This window comes from Corvus brachyrhynchos, unplaced genomic scaffold, assembly GCF_000691975.1.
Source record: "Corvus brachyrhynchos isolate BGI_N302 unplaced genomic scaffold, ASM69197v1 scaffold209, whole genome shotgun sequence".
NCBI lineage: Eukaryota > Metazoa > Chordata > Aves > Passeriformes > Corvidae > Corvus > Corvus brachyrhynchos.
The window spans coordinates 2,364,005-2,383,911 of NW_008246056.1; the positions used below are offsets into that span (position 1 = coordinate 2,364,005).

At 40.8% G+C, this 19,907-nt stretch overlaps 1 protein-coding gene across 2 annotated transcripts; it reads left to right on the forward strand.

Annotated features, from left to right (window-relative positions):
- The first annotated feature begins 13,384 nt into the window (after positions 1 to 13,384).
- On the forward strand, positions 13,385 to 18,952 carry SPX (spexin hormone). 2 transcript variants are annotated; one of them, XR_001865687.1, is made up of 7 exons: positions 13,385 to 13,517; positions 14,420 to 14,500; positions 14,619 to 14,676; positions 16,002 to 16,064; positions 16,703 to 16,786; positions 18,060 to 18,175; positions 18,623 to 18,952. XR_001865687.1 is itself a non-coding variant. In XM_017745874.1 (6 exons), exons 1-6 carry the CDS (start codon positions 13,512 to 13,514, stop codon positions 18,116 to 18,118), a joined length of 351 nt encoding a protein of 116 aa, XP_017601363.1. In that variant the 5' UTR covers positions 13,385 to 13,511; the 3' UTR covers positions 18,119 to 18,952. The 2 variants fall into 2 exon arrangements, 1 of the variants encoding a protein (XP_017601363.1); XM_017745874.1 differs by having other exon boundaries at positions 18,060 to 18,952.
- Positions 18,953 to 19,907: the final 955 nt, after the last annotated feature.

Genomic DNA, 19,907 nt, shown 5'->3' on the forward strand with positions numbered 1-19,907 from the left:
GTCTGAAATACATTCGGTAAGCAAGCATTAAAATGTTTTATCACCTGATAAAAACTGGTTTATAAAATATTTGCTCCAATGAGTAAAAAAAAAAAAAAAAAAAAAAAAAAGAATGAGAAAGACCCGGTTTCCTCTGAAAAAAAAAAAAAAACAAGCTTAGGGATACACTGCTAATGTAGCTGCATTCCCTAAAAACCTCCTGTACGTCCTTGGTCAGTGTCAATGGAGCCATCTGTGAGTGGAGACCCACCCACTGCATTTTTTTTTTTTCTGCATATTTTAATGTTACAGCTCTATACAAGGTTTCTCCTTTGTATCTTAAGGGAGGAAAACAGAAGTGAATATGAAATGAAGTGCTGGATAGAGATTGTTTCAATATAGCTTTTGTGTATTTATAGCTGTGGGAACCAGAAATACATGGAATTTGCCTATAAATCTTGGAAAAAAGGTGGTGGTGGGAGAGAAGTAGCTTGTCCCTATGCTTCCCTAACCTCATATCCTTACTTATCCAGCAAGTGGAAAATCTGAAGCACAGCACAACCCCAAGATACAAAGTTTTATGACAAATCATCCTTTTAAAATGTTACATATTTTGATAACCTAATTAGCATGCCAGTTTTCAAAGTCTGACAAACATTTAGTTTCTTAATGGCAAATTTTAGCTAGGCAAGAGCACATCAAATCATGACTTTATTTTACCTCTTCCTGGAGAGAAGTAACTTTGATGTTGAGAGACTGATTTTCTTTTTCCTGATCAAGTTTATGAGGAGAAAAAAAAAAAAAAAGGAAAAGAAATAATAGAAAAAGAGAAAAACAAAATAGTTGGTTTTAGCATGTCAGATTCAAAAGGAATTCAAAAAGGAACAGAGCACAAACACATCCAGAGCTGTGGTGTTGAATCCCTTTGTTTCAGAGAGCACACAGTAAGGGGACAGCTGAGGCTGGTGCACCTCATGAACCCTCACTGAAGGTACAGAGAAGGTCTTACTTCTGATTTTTAACAGCCTGAGCGGCCACAGCACTGTTACAGCAAGGTGTGAGGTGCTGTACCAGGCAAACCAAGAAGGAAGAGCACCTACAAGCTGTTTGTTCTGCCAGAGAATCTGCTCTCTCTTCTCTTCTGACAGGTTCAGGTTGTTTCTTGCTTCCTCTAGTTCTTCTTCCAGTGATTTGGCTTTCAACACAGAGTGTTGGATGCTGCACAGGGGGAAGTAAATTCAGAGAAACTTTAGCCAGTTAATGCTGGTTGTTTAGATAGGCTGGAAATAGAATATTTTTAGAAGCCACCAAGGACTTATTTTTTGGCACAGAGACTTAACAGAAGAGCAACAATCAAGTTTAAACCCATCATTTCTGCCCAGGAAGCAAAGGCTCATGGTTCTACTTCCTATTTATCACCCCCTTCCACCCTTACAGTGAGGGATGAAACCCCAGGCAAACAAAGCCATGTTAAACATATTAAAATTTTAGCTTGTTACAGTTAAATGTATCAGGTAACCTGGGCACAAACCTATCTTTACAACACTTCACAGTTTACAGTTGGAGAAACCATTTCAGTTCAGTTTTCCGGGATAAGCTCTGCACCATTTTCTTACCCTGATCTGATAAACCCCAAATCATGTGTATTAAAGTCACAATAGGCCCTTTTCCAAGCTAACTCTATCCTGCAGAGCATCCCAGAGCAGGTGGTCCCACAGAAGGGCACATGTCCCACACCAGCTACCCTGCACAACTCTTGCCTTAATCTCCCCCAAAAATCCTGGGAGCAGTTTGGCAGTGGACCAAGCCATATCACAGTGTAATTAATTAGACCAGATGAACACAATGAAAAATAGGCTTGTACTTGTGGCATTGATATGTCCCCAGGCTACAGAAACACTGAACAAGTGACACAACTCACCTCAGTCCTGCAAATGAGTAGCAAAACAGCTCTCAGACACTCATTTCCCCTCTGCTTGGCAACAAGAGTGTGGTCTAGGATTGGAAGCCTTCCAGTGCTTGGCTGTTCTCTTGGTAATATTAAGCCTTTTTTTTTCCTTTTCTTTCCTTTTTTTTGGTTGTTACTTTGTTTGTTTTACCCTGAGATTTTTCCCTGTGTGTACCCACACCACCACATGCTGCAGAAACCTGGCTCTGAGATGAATGATTTTCTAAGAACCAGGAGGGACAGAGCAGAACAATCAGACAAGAGGGCTAAACCTTACAGATATTACATAAAGTCAAGAAAGCCCCTGTGGTGAAGAACTGGTGAGGAGAAAAGCATGAAAGCAAGGCTGGAAGAACACAGCTCTGCCCATGGCAGGCCTGGTGCCATCAGGGTCCCCCACCTTTTTAATTGTTGATGTAGATGCTCATTATCTGCCAGGAGCTTGTTGTTGGTCTCATCCACAGCTTCCAGGGTGAGCTTCAGCTTGTTGTTCTCTTCCTGAAGCTTCTGGTTGTTGTACTGCAGGTCCGCAACACAGGCTATCAAGTCAGAGGTCTCCCTGTCCCAGTAAGAAAGCCAGGAAAGACTGAGAAAGGTGATTTGATCTATTGCAGACTTTTAAAACATCCTAATGCACAGATCAGAGGCCAGAGGAGAGCCCATAGAGGACTTGTGATGCTGCAGTGTCCAGTCATTTGCTCTGCACAGAGGTCGTGGAGCATCTTCAGGTCAGTTCTCCAGTTTTATGGACACCAAGAACAGTTTTGGTTTTAAGCACTTTTTCTGCTCCCTACAGCTGAAGTTTTCTGCCAGACAAGTGCCATAGCTGGATGTCTGTATCAAAATGCCTTAAACTAATCACCTCTTGGGCCACTAACTATGCTTCTGTATTCACTCTGCAATTTCTGGATCCTTTCTTTTCCCCAAGCCATCCCCCACTTATGCTTTCAACCAAAACTTGAATGAGGATCGCTCTTCTGAGGTCCTGAGAAATTATAGGCAAGCATTACAGAGCAGATCTTGGATTTCTGACTATGCATGAATTGCAAATGAAACTTCTCCTCTTTGTTAAGTGCTTTGCTATTAACGGAGTCCAAGTCATAGACATAACTGCTACTACTATGATAAACCCAACAAGCTCCCTATCATAAGAAAAACAGCCCCAAACAAAACCAAGATCAGATTTTTCAGGGCATAATGTCTTATTGTAGACAACTAAGAATTTGGTGAAGGGAAGGAACCAGTTTAAACAGGGAAACACATGGCAAATCTCTGACCACAGGGAATTAAAAAGGCAAATGGACACAGAAGCACCAAGCTCTCAGTAGGAAAATTACTGGTGTGTTTTTAAGTCTCAGCAGAAGCTGTGAGGAAGAAGGTGACAGCACCAAGAACTCCTGCAGACTGAGGTGAACATTAAACTCTGCCAGGATAGTGTTCCAAAACAGAGGTTCTAGGAAGTTCTGTAAGTAATTCAATACTACATTCTGAGAAGGAATTGCTTAAGTGGACTTACATGTCTCCTTTAGACACATCACCCCCAAAGGCCTCCAGGCTTCCTGACGTAACATTCATCCGGACATGTGTCTTTTTGGCTGAAAGAGGTGGGGGTTTTGGTTATAAAGCAAGAAAGTGGAGCTTTCCTGAACAGAAACAGAGGAAAACATCATGCACCTTCAGAGATGTTTCTAGGCACTTGAAATTCCAGGTCCTCCATGCTTGCTGATGATTCTTCAGTAGCACCTTCTTCCCTGAAAGAAGGGAGCATCAAGGGTCACAAAATCAGCAGGACACTGGGCTGCTTACCAGCTTTGTAACACAAAACTTCAGCCAAACCCAATATTGTGGACATGGTGCCCCAATAACACCTTCTTTCCAGAGTCACAGGGGAAGTTTATATCTCCTGTTTTCACAGAAGCATTATGAGAGAAATTTATTAAAATGCTGTTACCATTTCCTCTTACGGTCTTCAATCCACTCTCCCATGATGGCCTGATATGTTTCCAGATCCATGGAGATATCTTTGTGCTCTGGGTCAAGCATGTTGCACAGCTCCTCAAGACCACTGTCCTCTGATCCCCGACTGGTTGTATGTCTCAAATAATCAACTATTTTGGACACTGCCACTTTTCCTAAAGCAGAAACAGGGGTCAGGCTCCAAAGCCAGGCAAGGCATTATAAAAAAACTGTAAAAGGCCACACTACTGAACTGCACTGCATCCAAGTGCCCTCAAGAGCTGCAGACAAGCAACTGATCCCTGCAATTGTAGTGTGTCCTGGAAAAAAACGGTTTAGAGATCTTGTTTGTTGTGTTGCAGGGTTTTTTTGGTGGTGGTGGTTTTTGGGTTTTTTCTAGTACAGTAAACTTGATTTTTACATTCCTAATTTTGTGGATTTCAGTTCAAGAGAAACAAAAGTTGACACACAATACTAATCCTTTCTCTCAGGGCCAGGCTGGATGGGGCTCTGAGCAACCTGGGGTAGGGGAAAGTGTCCCTGCCCATGGCACGGGCTTGGAACAAGATGATCTTTAAAGTCCCTTCCAACCCAAACCATTCCATGATTCTACCATGTTTGAGCTGAAACTGGGAGAAATTGTCTCGTGCTCTGAAGTGTCCCAAGTTTCTAACAGCATAAAGGCTGAAAGAAAGAAACAGTCATTTGCAGTGAGGGTAATTCCTAGAAACACGTTGCTCCTCTATTTCTCCTGCACTAAAACACTGCAAAGAAGAGCAGGGGAAGGGTCAGGCACCATGCAAAAGAGGCACAGACTCTTATACTTCTATTCTGCATCTGCCACAACAGAAGCACCTAAGCATGTCAGAGACTGGCATCTCTCAGGAATCATAACACGATCTGAACCTTGGAAATCTGTTGAGAGGAGACCAAAAGAGCACTGAAAAATCCCTGGCAAACCTGTGTGATGGATGTCACATGCACAGAAGATGGTGGTCAGCAGGTCCTCTTCACAGATCAAGCTCACATCGTACATGTTTTCAGCTTTGTAGGCCAGTGTCTGCCTCCCTCCTGCGAAGAATAAATCTGTTATTGCCCATTTTTATTTGTTCATGATAACTTTCATTCCAGATGACTGAAACAACAAAACCAACTAAGCAGCTTCCCCTCTAATAAAAACAGAGCTTTTACTGCCAAATAACAACCAGAACTGGCCCTAACTTGAGCCTCTGAGCTGGAAATTACCTCATGCATCTACTTTTAAACATGCATTTTTGAAAAACTTTTTTATTCTTTCACCTGGAGTAAACATATGAAACAGGACACCTTAAGAGGCCAGGTATTTCTTCCCTCTCCCTCCAGATATATTGTAGAGAAATCATTATAGTTGAGTCAACTTGTTAAGAAAGCAGTCCCTAAAACAAACAAACAAAACACCCACAAAACCCCCAAACTAAGAGCAACACCCAAATTCATATATCTTCTAGGTTAGTCTATATTAATAGCCAAATCATAGTTTAAATTAATAGCCAAATAAAATTTGGTTATAAAAACAAAGCTACTAGTAGTCTACATCTTTTAAACTGTTAAAAATATCTCCATCTCTTAAACCAAAAGTTAATTACCAAATTAGAAAAAGTTTTTGCCTTATTAATTCCTTACTATTTACATTCACATTAATATTTTTTAGAGAAATCTTTGGAATTTCCTCAGCTCTTTTTGCAGTCTTATAAGATTTGAGTGCTACTAAAATGTGTTGCTACCAGTTTAAGTGGTAAATAAATGTTGTCTATGTAGGCTGAGTGTTCAGATGTGTAGGATTTTGAATCAGGGGATGTTTTTCTTCAGCATTTTTACCGCTTTCGCTCGAAGGAAACATCTTCGGCACAGGAGGTTGGACCACAGCACTTTCTGGCTTTTTCTCAGATGTGAAGAAATATAAATTTGGACTTGATGTCAGATATTTCTGCTTGGACTGCACATTTTTAGGTTCAGCATTTGCTAGAGCACATGGTTTGTTCTGGGCATTGGCCTCCCTGGATCCAAAGCAGTATGGAGAAGAGCTCTCCATGGTATAGGGAGGCATCCACGGGCTGCTGGATCTCTCAGTGCTTTTAAGGATTGAGAAGGTGGTGTTTGCAGAGTAGGGGTCAGAGGTGGCCCCAAGACAAGGCGAGTTTGCAGAGAAAACACTGTCACTGTCAGGGCTGACCAAGGGTGAACAAGGACTCTCCCGATTTCTGCAGGTTCTCCCTTTCAGTATTTCTTCCAGGTTTTTTTTGGTATTGCTCTGTGGGCTGTCGAAGTTCCGGGACTGAAATTTTGGTATCTGCAAAGCTGGATTGGAGACTTGGTCCATCATTTGGATGGATTTGATCTTCCTGCAGATGCTGTCGACTGGATTGCGGTGCCGTTTCTTAGCTCCGCATTTCAAAGACATCATCAATTCCCTTCTCTTGCCAAATATCTGGAAAGAATAGGCACAAGATACAAGAGTCAGGGCAATCAGCACACACATATTTATGCCAATTTTTCCATTCAGCAGCCACCTTGGAGCTTTTGCATCCAGTGGTTTGAAAACCCTTGTTCCACTTACCAGCTGTGACAGAAACCTTTAGGCAGGACATTTTGTTGTCCAGGGAACTAGAAGTTTATGTGCATGTGGAAAAGTTAGAGAAGAAAGACATAAATACTTCCTGAAATATCACTGCTTATTCTTGAATGCCATAACCATGGCAGGGAGGTGAGGGGAATGAAAATAAACACTGAAGAACACCCTGCAAATTAGCACAGGACATTTTAGATTAAAGCAAGTGCTTTAATTGTATTTGGGGAAGTGGGGAGGCAGGAAAAGGGAGGCCAACAAGAGTTTCAGCATTTCTGTGAGCCTACAAGAACAAAACCCCCAAAACCCAGTGTTTCTTCTGCTAATTAGCCACAGATGTCATGGTGCCACACTGGGAATTACACAAGAAACACATCCCACAGAGGAACCTCATCTTGTTTGTATTTTTATTATCTATTCTCCCAGGCAACATTCAAAAAAGACATTTCCTACAAGATAAGCATGTCTCTGTGTGACTAAGGCATGGGAGGTTCATTTTGCCAGGATAAATCCACATTCCAAGTGAGGTTTCCGTGTCTACCCTGCACATTGCAGCCACCTGAACCAATCAGCTGGGATCTTTCAAGGGACAATGGGGACTCTGAGCTTCTCAACCCACCAAAGCAGCATCTGCTAAAACATCAGCACCAAGAATGTTCACTGGGGGAGGCCCTCAGCAGGCCTGGGACAGGCACCCACATCTTGGCTGAATCTTTGTCATTGGGAAGAAACAAGAGGTGAAACAATTCCAGTTGGAAGCAGCATTGAGATTATCAGGCTATATTATTAAATAATAATAACATGCCAGATGAAGCTGGCTGAAGCTCCAAAGAATGAGATTTTAAGTGATTTTTTTTAGGTAGAAAAATTAATTCCTTTCCCCAAAACCAGCATCAGGCTTCACTAGCACTTAACACTTGCATAATATTTTGAAGCAAGGAATAAAATCATATATAAGTATTTATTAATCTAGATTGAAATAAACATAAATACCAAGTACTTTATTTAAACTGGTTTATTACAAGCTGCCTGCATGGCAGCAACTTAGTTTTATATAAGCAGAGGCAAGGGCTCCAAGTTTATTTTTCTGATATTTCTATAAGTAGCAATATTTATGTTAATGAACACATCTCTAGCCACAGGAATACTTCAGGAAAACCACAATAAGGAAAAGCTCAGAACAATTTTACAGAAGAGACTACTTTTTAATTATGGCTGTCTTAAAAGATTTCATCCTCAAATAAATGGCAGGAAGTTGAAGCAATCTTCTGTATTAGGATGCATTATCTTTAAAGAGATAGACAAATTAGCTTTAAATTAAAATTTTTAAAACACTGCAAGTAGATTTAAGACTGTTCTTAAAGTGCACAAGTACCTTCAAGCAGATACAACTAAAACTCTATTAAAGGGTATTTCACCAGTAAAAAAAATAACCAAACAACAAAAAAAACCAGCCCAAGAACTTATACTTACACTAGCATGTGGAAAAATAACTTCTCTTCCCTCTCTGAGGGAGCCAGCACAGCTATTTTAGCTGTTCCTCTGAGGAGCAGTAGCTGACTGAACTTCAGTGTTCAAATGAGCAGAGGGCTCATCTGCTGCAAAATCAGCTTTACAAGGTACAACTGCTGCCACTCAGCCCTCAGCTGAGAGGGTCCACCAGCTGCAACCAGGTTCTAATCTAGCATCAGGCTCCAGCTTTCTGGCCTTTTTACTTTCTTTTTTCCTCACATCTCTCCTACAACTGTTAAATTAATTGCCTGGGAATTCAGTGCAACTTGAAGTCTCCCTGCTCTTCTACTTGTTTTTTAAAACAGCAAGGAACGTTGTGATATAGGTTATTGTTGTGTCAAAACTTTGGTTCCTGGGATGTTTCTCACTTCTATTAGCAGTTCTTTTCTGCTTTTCACACCTACAGCAAAATTTCAGGCAGGAGCAGATCTCTCCTAATTTCTGACAGTTAGAACAGGGAATCCAGGAACTGTATGAATTTCATCACTCTCACCACTTTTGAAAGGAAGGAAGTGTTGAAGTCTCTTGAGCTGATAGTGTATTAAATAGTCTCTGTGTTAACTGTCTGCTCTGCCCTTGGTTCTGTGAAAAAAAAAAAAGAAAAGGAGTATCTTGTCATTAGGACCCTTAACTAATTCTTCTTTTTTTTTGCGTTATATTATCAAGACATGTGCAGTAGGGCCTGTCTATCCAAAGAGCTCTACGGCTCCCGCTAAAGTCCCTTGTAAAAGCCTATGCTTAGATGGCCACATCTCCTTTCCAGCCTGCAAACTGGAGAAAATTGCTTTTCAGCTGGTCTTTTCACCTGGTGTTTGCCCCAGACTTGTCCATTGCTGGAAAAAAAAAATGGTTGTACCATCCTATAGCTTACTGAACTTCAGAAGTAACGCCTCTTTCTGAGATGTTTAAGCATTCTTTCCTGATGCTTTCAAACATCCCTCACCCCACATAATATATTTAAATTTTACTTATAATTATCCCCTTCACAAACACACTTGTGAGAAAAGCAGAGCCTGGACCTGGTTGCAGCACTGCTCACATATTAGTCCTCAACAAAGTCCCTGTTACCTCTCTTGTGTGAGGCGTTTACAAGACCTCTAACAGACTGGATTTTCTACACCTTGTTCTCTTCCTCAAGCAGGTTTTAGCACAGTTCTTCTCATACAGTCTAGAGAAAAGACAAAAAGCTTCTCCAGCAGATCTGCAGTGCTTGAAACACACCCACATTCAGACATTGAGGTGCTGAATGTGCAACAGAATAGTTCAATAAATTTGGGCCAGCGACTGATGGACTCTCTGATCATGCACCTGGTTTACACAAGAGGGTATCTCTTCCCTTCAGAGCTGCACCATGAAAATTCACCTTCCCAGAAAAGATAAAGACATCCCTACTTATTGCAGGGGGGTTGGACTAGATGACTTTTAAAGATGTACTATGGTTCTGTAAATTAGGACCTATTATGAAAATAAATAACACTGAAAAACATGTTTGTGTGGCATAAAATGTATTGATGGATCCCAGATAGGATTGTTTTGGTCAATAGGTTTTACAAGGCAAATATGGAACTTGTACTCAAATTTCCCCCTAGTCTGAGTGGGATATATGAGGTTAAAGTCCACAGTCAGCTTTGAAGGATCACAGAAACACAAAAAAACCGTCCAAAAGGAAGGTATTAGGAGGTCATACAGTTCATCACCATGTGTCTGGGCAGGATCAGTTGGGCAATGAGTCCTAAAAAGGGGTTGTCTAATCTGTTCTCAGAGTTTCTCAGTGATAACAAATCAACATCCTTCTAGGGCTATCTATATTTGACTTTGCTACTGGTAGGAAGCTTGCCTTACAATACAACTTAGTGCAAATTAAATGCAAAATACTTCGTAATTTCCTACTTTGCAGGCTCTGCCATGACATTTTACAGCCTTTTAGGATGCTACAGTAGCACGTAGGAGCCAGAAGTACTCTGAGCTAGGTGCTGTTCAGGTGCCAGACAGAAGTGGGATGTACTTCCCAGAGTTACCAAACTAGCAGAAAAAAAACCAAACCAAAACAAACCCAAAGGAAATGAGAGTAAGCACAAAGGAAAGATCTCAAGTCCCAGGAGATTTATACCTTGACGGCACCAGTGTTTGCTGACGCACCCACTGACCACCTACACACATGACAGCTACACCTTTTACTCAGGAGCAAGCCACAGATCACTGGTGTCCCTGCCAGCAGTTAAAAATACACAGGCACAATGACTGGATCCTGTATTTTCAGGGAAATATTTGGGAAAGTTCACGGTCGTGACGTGAATCACTGAGGTAAATTCGACCCCACTGGTTAAAACTCCAGCACACGAGAACATTTTTCTCTCACCTCAGCACTGAACTTCAATGCCAGAAATTGGCTTTTTATCACTTACAGTGCCAGGATATGCAGCCTGTGCCCTTTAGATCATCTCGAAGAATAGGAATAGGTTATTTTCTTTCTAATAAGGGGTCCTGCTGCTATAGCAAGCTTCCCTCTGCTTCCTTCACTCAGGGTATTGATTACATGCCAGAGCCACTTCCTCCTCCAGGTGAATCAGCTGAGAAATGGCAGCACTGGCAATGAGTGTTTCATGCACAGCTCATCCTCCTGAAGTGCCACAGTTTTTTAGTGTGTTATGATCCATAACCCAATTATAGGCTGCTTCATTTTTCAAGAGTAGGAGCTCACATGTGCCCATACACAATCACAGCTCTTTTGTGAATGCAAACACTCTCAGTACCTGCACTGCCTTCCCAAAACATTGCCTCCTGTCCCTGCTTGCAAATAAATTGTGTCCCATACGCCATCCTAGAAGTCTCTGGGAAGGGTGAGGTGACCACCTTCTCATAGGATCATGGCAAGAAAAAGCTTTGAAGGGAGAAGCCAAACCTTTTAAATTTTGGTCCTTGAATTGACAAACCTGGAGTTCTTTGTTCTGCACGCAGGCTTCTTACAGATTTCCAAGATGATGATCTTGAAATACACTTTTGTTTGAAAACCAAAGCAACTTGAAGTCACTGGTCATAGTAAAAATAAATGGACTTAGAGCCAAGAGTCACAAAGGAACAGACAATTTAAGGGAAAAATAAAAACCTTTTGAAATTAAAAAAATAACAAAGCCCCATGCCATTTTGGAAATACAATTTGAAATTGGGTTCATTTCACCTGACGTGAAAGGTCAAGGTCAACTGTCTCTTGCTATAGTTTGCAACTAAATTCCTGACTTTTAGATACCTTGGTGCCACTGAGGCCTCTGATGGTACAGCAATAAAACCATTCAATTTAAGATGATGCTGTCAAGATCCTGCTTTTGTTCTGGACTGGTGGTCACCTGTCCCTCCAAGGCAGTTCAGATTTTGATCTGCTCAGTTCAGCTCCCTGCTGCCCTCCAAGCACCTTCAAAAAAGCCCCAATCTCCACAAGGTTCCAGTGGGACTCAGAATACACCCAGGTTTGGAAGAGAGACTGAGACTCCAGCACAACCAAGTCAGAGTAGTTCAGATTTTGCAAAATGGTCAAAAGACAAGAAAAACTGAAGCTGTTTTTCTACAGCATGGTAACAACACAAATCTTTCTCCATGCCTCCCATTCTCCTCCTCTTCTCCCCAGTTGCAACAGGAGGGCTGTTTATTTTGTGTTATCTTGTCTTATTCCAGTGACAGGAAAAGCAGGGTTTATTTTCAATGCCAGACACATTCCGGTTTTCCTACCAGGAGGACAACCATCCTGAAGGGATTATACTTCACATTGCTCAATCCCAAAGGCAGGGGGTTAATTTTCACAGGCTCAGCTGAATATTTTGATTCCAGCCCTGTGGTCTGTGTGTAAAGGGGAGATCTAAAGTCACTCCAGAAGGGAGTAGAGGAGTAGCTTTACCTTTTCCAAGCCTCTGCATGTTAAATGTCTCTGGGATGCAATGCACAGCCCCCTTCTAAGGCTAAGGGTTAAGCATCATCAAGAAATGTCTCTGATCTGTCAGAGCACAGGGAAAAGAGCAGGGAAAATGTAAACTTCACAGTGAAGTAGATGCAAGTAGAATCCCTTCTGCTGGCTAGGATGCATCAGGGCATGGCCTTTTAAAAAGGATAAAGCTCTAACAGCAGCTCCCAGCCACCACAGGAGCTGCTTGAGACCAAAACCTGAACTGCCCTCTGATTTCTTGCCTCTACACCAGCATGAGCTGCAGCTGATGGCAGTTCTGTATACTCAGTGAGCAATTCTGCGCAGCATGAGCAGAGAAAAGAGCGATACCCCCCAAAAGCTGGACAGCAATTGCACCTTCACTTAATAATGTGCTTTGGAGCAGTGTCCACAGACACATAGTGCCAGGGAGGAGCTCACAGTGAGCAGCCTGTCTGCACATTCCTCCTTGGACTCCACATTCATGAGCCAGTGTCTGCCACATGCACGGCCTGACCTGGATGTTTGTCACACCACAGGCTGGCCCTGTTCGTGAGGCTGCTGCAGTAAACTTTCCATTGGTCAATCTTCTAATCAGCAAATTTCTACCTGCCTGTTTGCTTTGCTTCTCCTTCTGCTTCCATCAAGTTTACAAAGGAAAAAGTGCAGGAGGAGAGACGATAACCCTGGGTATAGAGCAAGCAAGGCCAGGCATCAAGTGTGATTAGCTCTTTGCCTGAAGACCAAACCCACTCTCCATGACTGCAGTGAGCCCAACAATCACCCAGAAGTAGCTCATGGAAATGACTTCTCTGATCCCTGCCTTTTCTTCTGTTCACTGCTTCACTGTTTGACCTATTCAAGCCCATGATCTGGACTTTTACTCCAGCTAATCCATGACACAGAAAAGTTTTTCTGACTATGAGGAGTTCAAGGTCTATTGGTTTGGGTTTTGTTTGTTTGTTGGTTTTTTGCTTGTTGCTGTTGTTAAGCTTTGTACTTTTACTTGTGTGTAAGAAACCTAGATGCAAGAAATCATTAGAGAATCACACCATAGACTACATCCTCTACATATATGCGAGGAATAACCTCAAGCTAGTGACACTGGGTAAGTCACTTTTTTCTTGATGCTGGCAAGTCATTTACCAGCTTTTCCAGCCCCTACAATGGATAGTAATCTGATATATGATAGATTATCCTGGGTAAACTCTCGCCATCCATATTAATACCCACCCTGGCTGTGATTATTGATCATCCAGCAGGAAGGTGATGCATTGCAAACACACAGGGCTGATGCTGATGTATTCAGGAGGTGTTCACCTGGTTAATGGGGTGCATCTCCAAGTGCATCCATCTTTCAATCATTTCAATCATGACTTCCTGCAAGACTGCAGGTTTCCCTCAGGAGTCATCAGACCTTCTGCTTTTTCATCTACAGGGCTGACAAGAGATCCCTTCAGATTCCTCCGCCCTGCCACGGAAGGGGAGGGCACCTCCACTCTGAAGATTTAAAAAGGGACCCCTGGACATGTAGGAGGGAGATCTTGTGACACATCATCCCGAGGAAAGAAGACTGAAGGTTTGTCACTGAGATAAGTATGAAGGTAAGTGAGAATTTTTTGGTGTGTAGGAAACATTTAGTTTGTAATTAATGTTTTTGGGGTTTTTTTCATGTGAGTGCAATGTTTAGGAACTGCAGGGAGGCTTAATAACTTTTCCTTAAAAATAACCTGAAAGAAATATACACACATATATATAATGTGTATTTAAAAAACCCACCAGTGGCACAACATGCTCTCAAGCCCAGGATGAAATAAACCACTGTGAAACATAAAGTTAGATGCTCTGCTGCCCATCACTGTTATCAATACGTGAATAACAACATGGTCTGTGTGAACAAGCAGAGATGCAACTTGTGCACAGAGGATTCATGCTCAATGCTTCCATTTGCATGTGCTGCATCAGTGAGCAAACTCAAAGAATTGAGAAAACCCATCTTCTGACTTGTGTTAATCATGGTTGATATTGATAGGATGCTAAATCTAAAACATTTTTTCCTTTTTTTCTTTTTTACCTGAGGAAGTAGAGATTTGGTCTCCTGGTTTGTTTGTTTGTTTGTTTGTTTGGAATGACAAACCCCCTACATTTGCTTGTTGTCTACAGTTTGGTAAAATCAAGGTAGATTTATACCATCCTTATCCTTGTACCTTATTCTCATTTCTGGAGGATTTGATATCCTTGCAAACAGGAACACAAAAGGTGCTTGCATGATGGCAGTTCTCACCAGGATGGAATGGATTTGAGAAAAAAGAATAAAGTTCTGTTTAACATTAATCCTCTGATCAGATCAGCGTGCACTGCAACACCCCTTGAGCAAGAGGAGGTTTGGCAGCAAGACAGGGACAAAGCAGCAGCTGGAAACACCCTCATATTTAGATGTGAAGTTGGGAGGATGTGCAGATGTGAAAGGCTTTTCCTGCACCTTGTGGTTCTTTGTTGTGCACAGGGGCTGCATAAACTCACAGCGTCTGCCCTGGCCCTGTTCCTGGCTGCATCCTTCGTCACCTTCTCCTGGAGTGCTCCTCAGGTGAGCTCAGGCTGGAGCTCATGAAGCTCAGAGGTTGGTGCCATTAAGTATTTGCACTAATTAGCAACAGCATGAAATGTTGACATGTCTCTTTTCCCTCCTATTTTTTTGCATAAAGACTCACTTCCAAAGGAGAAACTGGACTCCTCAGGCCATGCTCTATTTGAAGGGTGCACGTAAGTCCCGAGCTCTTTCCATCTTGAGGAGATAATTTTCTCCACCCCTGGATTATTCCTTGGTTCCACACAAGCAGGAGATCCTGAGGATGCTGTGGAGGTAGAAGTTCTGAGGCTTGCAGGGAGGTTGTGTTAATTGCATGGTGCTAATTATGTCAAGGTCACACCTTTGGTCCCTGTACAGGTAATCCACTTCAAAGTTGGACTCAGTGGTCCTTGTGGGTCCTTCCCACTCAGAATATTCTCTGATTCTGTACTTAGTTATTTCTTCTTGTCTCTGAAATTGTGGCATTGTCAATATTTTTTTTTTAAAGAAATCAAATCAAAAAAGCAAGCGTTGAAAGAAGAAAAGGAAAAGAAAGGGCTGAAAATGTATAGGGTTTGACACTTGATTGTAAAACCTATTGCAAAAGCAGTTTCCTTATCTGAAATAATCCTAAAGGGGGTTTAAGACATCCTGGATATAGTTATCATTCCTTATTCCCACTCAGGCTTTAGTGAAACATCTTCTCAAGCAACAGAACACACATTCCTGTTTCAAGCATCTTGCAGCAAAGTTGGTGTCAAGACCACAAGCGACCTCTTCTAAGGAGAACTTAGATGTCAGTGCCACAAAATTATGGTGTTACAGTTGTGTGAATGAAATTTTGAGTTTCTACTGTTAGTCCAGAGTTAAAGAAGAATTAAATATGAAAGATAAAATTTAGAGCCAAAGAGAGATTTTGTCCTTCGATCCAAATCATCAAATTTAACAGAAATACTAACATGAAAAATTGTATTCTGAATTGTTGACTTAAAATTAAAAGCTATCAGGGAGGGCAGGTATTAAGGGAGGAAGAAAAAAGTTCCCTGTAAATTAGGAAAAAAAAAGTCATAATCCTGAGAGAGTGCAAAAGGGAGACAATACAAATAATAGTAAAACAAAATAAATACAGGCTCCAAACGACTGTAAATATAGCTGAAAGTTCTAGTGACTTTAATACAATTATTTCTAGTCAAAGCAAAGATTTTGACTCTTTTTTGTTTGTTTGTTTTAATTTTTTCCGACTGAAAAATGCACTGTGTTACTTCCCTACTGAGCTTTTTATCATTCTTTTTATGCATAAGAAGCAATGGGATTTTATTGTGTTAGTTTGGGATTTTGGTGGGTTTTTTTCATTTTTTGAATAGAATTACAATTTAAAAGGCAGTACTCTATAGTCCAGTAAAGAGACTGAAGGCTCTTGACCATATAGAAAATTGAAAACAGGGGATTTAGGGATTTTGAGGTTGGAATTAGAACAAATTTGGAGGCTGTTTTCACCCTTCTCCCACTGCTTTTGTAGAGGGACGTCGCTTCATCTCAGATGAGAGCCAGAGGAAGGACCTGTATGACAGAGTGCAGCTCGGTGAGTCCATGAGCACAGGGGTGTGGAACTCATCCACCTTCCCTCAGGTTATGGGAGAAATCCATGGAAATGGGAGGGGATTTGTTTTCCTGGAATCATAACCAAGGAAACAACGAACTCCCCTTTTTTTAGTCCCTTCATTCCAACCAGCACATGACAAAGACTGACTTTCCTCTCTGGTGCATCTGTGTGATTTCATTTACATAATTTCCAGACTGACCTGGCTGCTAAGTGGGATTTTCATCAGTGCTTTTGACTTTCTTTAAAAATAATCAAATCAAGCTATTAATTGTGCTGAAGTGACAAATAACAGAAGCAGATGACATCAATCCACACTAGGCGATGTTTCTGGAGGGATCAGAATGTTGTAAAAACAGTTAGGAACAAACAAAAACGGAAAATGTTCTTTTTACCTTCCAAAGGATTTTGAAATAACCTCCCTTTAAAAAAGATTGCTAATCTCTCTTTTGTTATTTATCAGGCTGGTTTTTAGCAGACACTGCTATAGAATGAAGGACACAACAGTATTTTCTTGTCTTTGGGTCCCTAGTTGTAGAAATAATAAAAAAGCAAAGAACAAAGTAAAGAAATGCCATCAGACACTAACAAACCATGCGCCTCTGATTTTTTCATTCTAGAAACACGCAGCCAAAACACAAATCCTTTATCTCTTTCTGAAGCTGCTGCACTGTTCCTTAGATCCTTACAGAAAGCACAAGAAGGTAAATGCACATTTTATCTTCCTCTAATCTTTTAAAAGTGGTTTTTCAGTATTTCATTTACTAACAATTTAGCAAATCAGTCTAAAAGGTCTGTTTTGAATGAAGATATTGTTCCACAGAGTGCATTGTATTGGAGTGGGCATTTACACAGATTAGAACATGAGCCACATAATGATAGCAGGTAAATATTTGTATATCATGCTTTTAATTTTCTTTTCAGACATTTTCCTGGTTTGGATTCAAGGGAATGGCTATTTTTAATTGAATTTTCAAACCCAAATCTTTACTCAGGTTCCTTTTTCTCTGTAATATTGTTTGCTTGTGAAATTTTTATTCCTCTGCTGGATTTGGTGCAAAAGTTTAAAAGAATCCATAAGAGTCCCAGGAGAGGAGCTGTTGGTTTCATACCACCAGGCTGAGACCCTAAACCTTTGCTCTCCATGTCCTCTGTCCTTAAATCTTTCACCTCTTCAGCTACCACAGACTTTTTTTTTTTTTTTTTTTTTTTTTTTTTTTTTTTTTTTTTTTTTTTTTTTTTTTTTTTTTGGAAATGGAGCTGGGGCTCTGTGCTCAGTCCTCTCTTCCCTACCCTGGCAGAACTCTGAACAAAAAAAAATTCAGTGGCATTTTGGAGAGAGAGAGAAAGGCAGAATTAAAAACAAGCATAGTGCTTTGGATAAAATATATGAGCAGTTCTAAAGTTAAAGCAGTGAAAGTGTCATTTGTATGCCCACAAAATCCTCTGAAGGTGGATTTTTACAAATTTTAGTGGTATTTTCCTGCCTGCTGCTGCTGTGGGAGAGGAGATGGTGGACAGCAACTGAGAAGAAAGGGTGAAATATCTGAGAGCAATAAGCAGAACTGGAAGCTTGTTTGGAAAATACTGTGTGGAATAACATTTCCATCACTGTAGTAGGGAATAACCAGTCAAACCTGGGTAAGCCATGCACTTTCAGATCAGCTGATTTTAGACTGAGGGCAGTGTGCAAATGAAGAACAAATCCATTATTTTCTTCAGCATGAAATTTCTTTGCTGTGTGCTAACTTACCCCTGCGGACATGGTTTGTATCTTTGTTCTTCAGCAAACAGAAAAATTCCTACATTTAAAAATGAGAGAAGACATGAATGTTTTTAGAGGTGCTGCTTCTCTTAGCTGAGCAGTCACACTGCACTGAATCTGTGCCTGAGGCACATCTGAAAGCTGAAAACTTTGGCTGACTGAACTTTCCCTTATCTACAACTTACTTCTCCCCATTGTGTGCTGTCTTACAGCGGAGGAAGAAAACAGTGATCACCCTGGCTACTTGGCAGACAATCTATCGAATTGGTGAAATTATTTAAAACGTCTTTAACATTTGTACAGCTGTGAGCCTGAAAGCATAACTTTTGTAAGTAGAGTGTTTCATCCATTCTCGCTGAAGTTCCCAAAGGGTGAGGTGTTTGCACATTGCAAAATTTTGAAGGCAAAGGGATTAAAAGGTATTAGCTCACATAAGGAAAGCATCTGTGAAGTTCCCTCTTTCTTTAGAGCATTTTGTATGTCCCATCCAAAATTTAAAATACGTGGTACCATCTAACCTGAAAAGATGATTAAAACTGTCTTTTTGGATGACCATTTCATTAAAAACAGTTTTTCAGTTATCATTGGGAAGCCTTTTACCACCTTCCACTCAGCTGAATATTGAAGCTTTTTAAAATGATAAATATTCCTTCACCACTTGACTGGCAGCTCTGTGAGCTGCTGATGGTCAATAAATTCAGTGAGATGTAAAAACATTCCAACTATTTGTGACTGCAAAGCTGGTGACTTTTAAATTTTTTTTTTTTTTTGGCAGATATCTGTCAGCACAAAGAATAGGCAGCAGCACTTATTGCCCCAGTTCACTCCTGCAGAAATACTCTGCATAATCCTATTGAGCAAGCCCCACCACATAAAAACAGTTTGGGGACAGGTCTTGCATTATCAGGGCCTCGTTAATGACTGCATTGCGATTGTATTTTTTTTTGTTGTTCTTTCTTTCTGAGTTGTAAAACTGGAATTATACATAAATTTGTTAATTACCATTCTGTGCTGATAAGGATGTATCTCACATTATTTATGTAGTTCTGTGGTCTTACTGGTAAGCCCTCTGTAGCTCTGAAGTAATTAAAGAGTAGCCACATGATTTCTGTGTCCAAGAAACTATGTTTTATTTTTTTAACCTTCTACCCTACTCATGCTCTTCATCTTCTAATGTTAAGTTCCCCTGATCTTTCTCATAACACTGCTAATTAATTTTAACTCACACTATGATGTTGCATCTCCTCAACACAAAGAAACACAGCTGAAGGGACAGAGGAATTAACTTTTATCATGGGGTTAGAGGCACTTTTAATAATTATTTATAGTCTGTATCACTTCATGGAGGAACATAACTGGAGAAATCAAATGTCCTGCTTTGTTCATTTTTAAGCACTCATATATCTTCCAACAGCAGTGTTTGTTGTATGACAGAACACATTCAAGATGAACTTTACCTCAAGACCAGTGCTATCCACCAGAATCCTTTCATTAATTTAATTGCCCTTTGTTTAGAGCATATTTGGAATATCTCAGGTGCATCTAAAGTGATTTTCCAGCATGTTTTACAGGATCATCAGTCAGTGCTCAGACAAGAAGTAGCATAGAATCAGGGAACAGAGTCCTAGAGTGGCCTGGTTTGGAAGGGACCCTAAAGATCCTCCAGTTCCAAATGCCCTGACATGAGCAGGGGGACCTTCCACTAGAAAAGTGAAAAGTAGAAGGGATTTACATCCTTTGGTTTATCAGTGTCTTGAAATTTATATGCCTCTGCCTGTCCCAGTGATACAGAAACTGTACTCACCCTATTCCCAGCTGACTGATTTTTGTACGTGTTCCTGATTTAAGGGCTCAAGCTTAAACAATTCTTCACAAATATTATGAAATGGAATAAACCTTCTGCCTCGCTGGTGAGCTGCTTGTGAAACCCCAGTATTTTCCATCTGGAAGACAATCCCTTATGTAACAGAGAGCTGCTACCAAGCTTGTCAGGTGTCAGTAACTGTTGGGAATGTGTGGCATTTAATTTAGGCAATCTGTCGCCATGGCTGAATGAGAAG

Bases quoted from the DNA above. Each gene is read 5' to 3' on its own strand.
- SPX (XM_017745874.1), top strand. The intron at 14,501-14,618 runs GTGAGCTCAGGC...TTTTGCATAAAG, and splicing joins TCTCCTGGAGTGCTCCTCAG to ACTCACTTCCAAAGGAGAAA. The intron at 16,065-16,702 runs GTGAGTCCATGA...TTTTCATTCTAG, and splicing joins GTATGACAGAGTGCAGCTCG to AAACACGCAGCCAAAACACA.